General features: G+C 51.6%; 1 protein-coding gene across 1 annotated transcript in view; it reads left to right on the plus strand.

Annotated features, from left to right (window-relative positions):
* The window catches only part of LOC104495053 (UAP56-interacting factor-like), a gene marked incomplete at its 5' end in the record, with an annotated part of 3415 nt that extends 1130 nt beyond the window's left edge, over nt 1-2285 (plus strand). The window contains 5 exons of the mRNA XM_010137975.1: nt 5-34; nt 472-515; nt 602-676; nt 1333-1444; nt 2190-2285. Coding sequence (XP_010136277.1) covers nt 5-34; nt 472-515; nt 602-676; nt 1333-1444; nt 2190-2285 — 357 coding nt within the window. The remainder of the gene's footprint in view (nt 1-4; nt 35-471; nt 516-601; nt 677-1332; nt 1445-2189) is intronic.
* Between the last annotated feature and the right edge of the window lie 2252 nt (nt 2286-4537).

Raw genomic sequence — 4537 nt, forward strand, 5'->3', positions numbered from 1 at the left:
GCAGCGGTTCTCCAAAGCCAACTTTCAGAGAGGGGTTAGTATTGAGACATTTTTTCTGCAACCTGCTGATAGTGACGAGCCTTTAGTTTTACCAGCCTTTGTCCTGTTGTATCTTTGCTTCCAAAAGTAACGGGGAGAGATGGATGGCTTTAACAATGAATACATTCCTTGGAAAGTGGTTGCAGGACAGGCAGTTTTTAATGCAGCTTAATGTTCTGGTGGCTGGAAAATAAAACCTGGGCAGGTGAGAAAAGTAAACCTTTCAGCATATACAGCAGCACAAGCAGGGCAAAGTAAAGACACCCCATACAGATTGCTATGCCAGCAGGAACCCCCAAATTAGGGAATTTCTTAACAACTTGCAAGAAAAGAGCTATTCAGATACACTAAATGAAATACTGGAAAAGGAATCGTTATTTCTGAAAGCTAATTCTTTAAGTCTTTTTTTTTTTTTTTAAATGTATTTCACAGCAGATGGATGCTAATGGAGAAGGGAAACCACCAAGGATGAGAAGGTAATTGGTGAACAAAGGCACGCTGCAAACACCACGTGCTCTTTCACACTCAAATCAAAGCTGGATGCGTCTCCGTATCTTGGCAGGTGGAAAGTGAAACCCAGCCCTGGAGCAGTTCTGACAGTTTCTGTGGCTAATCCCCAGGCGGGCCAGACTGGCATGTAAGTAAATGAGGTGGTTTGTTAGGATGGGAGCCTCACAAAAGCCATCACAAATCCTTTTAGCAGCGTCATTTCTGCTATAATGAGTGTGCAATGAATGGTTCAGCCCCCAAATGGTTAGCCAATGATTGCCTTCTTGGCGTATCTGAAAGGAGACAGTAATTACTGTGTGGCTCGTTTATTAGCGTGAGGAGAAACGGAAGTGCTGGTAGCATGTGGGAGGTGGCAGGCCGGTTGTGCTTGCTGTGGAGTTTCATGGAGGAAATGCCACACGTCCCAAAGGGGCACCACGCGCTCCCTGTGTGAGAGGAGTGCAGAGGCTGGAAGGGGGCAGCTTTGCCCTTGGGCTGAGCCGGTGTATCTGCAGGACCTGGCACCCAGCTAGGGGCAGGGAGAAAGGTGGATGAGGGTACTTGGCACGTCCTGGGTGCAGAGAGGAACCCATGACTGCCTTGACATGACACAGTCCCCAGTGCTGGAACTCTGCCCGCACGACAGCTCTCCTGGCACCCTTTAGACATACCCAGGGTGCAGTGAGACATGCCATGGGATGCATGGGGCATGTGGGTGTCTCCTTTAGTCCTCGCAGCTTTGCATTTGATAGGAAGTGAGCTGCCTTAGCATCTTGAGTGACTGCAGATCTGTGCTTTCTACAGGCCCAGATCCAAGCGCCCGTTCCTGCGAAGCCAGAGACCCCCACAGCGGGAAGCCAAGCCCCAGCCCAAGGGGGTGCTGCTGAGATTCAACTTCCGTGCAATGGCCAACCAGGTAGAGGACTGTCAACGGGACAGGCAGCACTTTTCACCCTGCAGCAGCCCTGCCACTATGCTGTTAACATCATGCTCAGGTTTTTGGGGCTGCTAGTTGGGTTTGTCTAGCACTACCTGGGAGGAAAGTCCTGTAGCCGTGTTGGCCAGGTTGCTCACAAAACTGAAGGCACCTGAGAAGACTCTTCAGCAACTACAGACTCAGCACGATCTTCCCCACTCTGTTCAGCCCTCTTGACTTGTCCATATGCTTGCTTGGAGTGGGGAGATGCTGCTTGTGAGCAGTCCTGGCCACAGGGGACTGTTTCACTGTTGGTGCTCTCCACTCCTCAGAGACACACAGTACTTTTGGGCTTTGCTCTATCTTTGCTTTGATTGCTTCATGTTTTACACTGAAGTATGGTCCAAGAACCCCGGAGCAGCTCAGAAATCCTGCTCCACCTTCTTCATTGCCGGCTTTTCTTATCCGGACGGTTTGGTTTTACTTGATGCCTTGTGCTCAAATGCCATCTGCTTGCTCCTGTTCTTGCCAAGGACGCCCAGTGTCTTGGGGCTGGCTGCTGCTTGGAGGTTTTCCAGCTGCACAGTCTGTTGAGCTCCTTGTCTCCGTGTGCTGAGCGGTTTAATTGACTAACTGGCTGTGAAGCACCGTCCTGACTGATGGGCTTTAATCAATACCCCGCTACAAGTTTGGCCATGTTTTGCCACAGGATGCACGACTGACTTGCTCTCCCTTTCCCCTGCAGACCAGTCTGACGCTGGATGAGAGGTTCTCTGGTCTGAGGAATAAGAGGCGCTTTACAGCAGCCCGGAGTGCCGGACGGACGGTCACCATGCCTTAGCACCGCATGCTTGTCACAGGGATTGCCCGTAACAGTCCAGGCCCTGTTACGGGCAGCTCAATAAAACTCAATAGATTTCCTCTGAGATAGCTAATCTGGCAACGTGCCTTCTCCTTCCTTACACACAGAATGAATGTGCGATTTAGAGCAAGGATGAGGCAGGATGAGGATTGGGGCCAGAGCACAGGGCAGGTGGGACATAAGTGGGGTCATTCTGGAGGATGAACGAAGAAGGATTTGCTGGGAGTGCTCTGCCGGGGAGCTGTGCAGCTGACACCAGCCCCGTTCCCCTGCCAGGGCACCCTGTGCTGCCCAGGGTGACTCCTGCAGGAGGGAGGGGGGACCAGCTCCAAGCCATACCCGTGGAACCGTCCCTGGCTTGTCCCATGGGTGGGACAGAGTTGATGACACTGTGCCTGCCCCCGTGGGAGACAGCCTGGGGAGCGGAACACGTGCAGGGCTGAGGGACATGTGCCAGCAGTGGCACCAGCAGAGACGCTCCAGCTGTCCGCATTCCCCAGCATCCACCTAACTGCCCAATTTGTTGTGCCTGCAGGCGCCCCTGCCTGCGGGTTTGCAGTGTAAGACCCCTCCATCCTGAAACGGTCTCACTCTGCCCCGATTATCAGGCCTGAGCACCTCGCATTTCTCCTTGGTTTGCTGTGCTGTTCTGACTGCTGCTGCCAGCCTGGTTGCAGGGATGGGGTGAGACGTGCCTTGCCACCAGAGTGACTGGTCGTGGCGCAAAGCACAGACAGGCTGCCCCAGCCCAAATCAAGTTTTCCGGTGCTGCAGTTAGGGATTTCCAGTTACATTAGGGATTTTGTAGGTGCAGCTCCACCCATGCTCAAAGCACCGGCGTAATTGAACTGGCAGCTGCAGGAGGGAGGCCAGGCCCTACAGCAGTCCGACAAACATTGGCTGAGATGTTAATGAGCTGAGCCTAGACTTTGTTAACGAAGCCCTGCACCAACCATGAGTCACTGATCTGTTCTCCACCCACTGCTGCAACTTGGCACCGAATGCGCTGGACACAGCCTGTTACTGGGCTCTAAGCTATTAAGTAAATATTTGATAGACTGCTTTACATTTTACACGAGCGTGTTTAACAGGAGACTGGACTTGGCACTGGATTTATAGGAATGTGTGGAATTGTTAGTTGACAAAGTGGTGATGTATGAGTCCAATGCACTGAATAAAATCCTAACTTGTCAAATGTCACCTCCAGTTATTTTCCTTCCTTCAGCAGGTGTCTGGTGCAGGTGCAGCCTCTCAGCGTGCCACAGCAGGGCACAGTACGCATGGGCTGCTACCCCAGTGCTTTGGGGGAGGCCACGGTCCCTGTCGGTGCCCACCTGCGGGCAGTGCGGCAGTGGCCTTGGCCATGCAGGCAGTTTGCTGCTTGCAAAGCTGGCTCCAAAGTACAGATAAGCAGTGAGAGGTTTTCAGCAGGGATTTTGTGAAATCTTTGCTGTGATCTCTTTTGCCCTTAATATTATTCACAAAAATTATGGAAGCAGACTTGTCTCAGAGCATGTCCAAAGTGAAACGAATGCAAACTGATGTCCAGGTTAATGAACTTGGTAGAAGACACCACCTCGTTATGCAAATAATCTGAATGACATGGAGATGAACAGGAAGCACAGTCATAAATGGCAATATCCCTGATTCCAGCTGCGCCTTCGCTATATTGACGAAAAGGTGGTAGACTTGCTAGGAACATCAGGTCACTTCCTAAACCAGGTTGCAAAGGGATGGAACCGTTCAGTCCTGAAAGAACAGTTGATAGATACTATTCTCAAAGCAGATGTTTTTCAGCAATCTGTATCTTTTTTTTTAAGTACATCTTAAGTTAAAATTGAGGGCTTAGTGATAAAAACTACACCTTTTTCCTGGCGGGATTCCCCCCCAGGGCTGGGTGACTGCATACAGCAAGAGGTGAAACAGGCTTTGCGCAGAAAGGCACTGAATTTATAATTAGCAAAAAAGCATAACCATCTTGTTAAGAACATATTGGGAGAGGGCACAGAGTCGGTTCACTCCAACAGGCAAAAAATACCCCTTTCTGCCGCAGTGCTAGGCCCGCAGAATAACTATCTCTAAAATTACCCAGGCTGTCGTGCAGAGGGCGAGCTGCTGCGCAGCGCCCGGCTGCTGTGTGCGGGGGGACTTTGTGCGGTGCGTTCCAGCGCGGCGCTCGGGCATCTCCCGGGCGCTGGGTTTGTCCCGCCGGGCCGTGTCGGACGGTCCCC

Source organism: Buceros rhinoceros, unplaced genomic scaffold (assembly GCF_000710305.1).
Source record: "Buceros rhinoceros silvestris isolate BGI_N320 unplaced genomic scaffold, ASM71030v1 scaffold9326, whole genome shotgun sequence".
Taxonomy (NCBI): Eukaryota; Metazoa; Chordata; class Aves; order Bucerotiformes; family Bucerotidae; genus Buceros; species Buceros rhinoceros.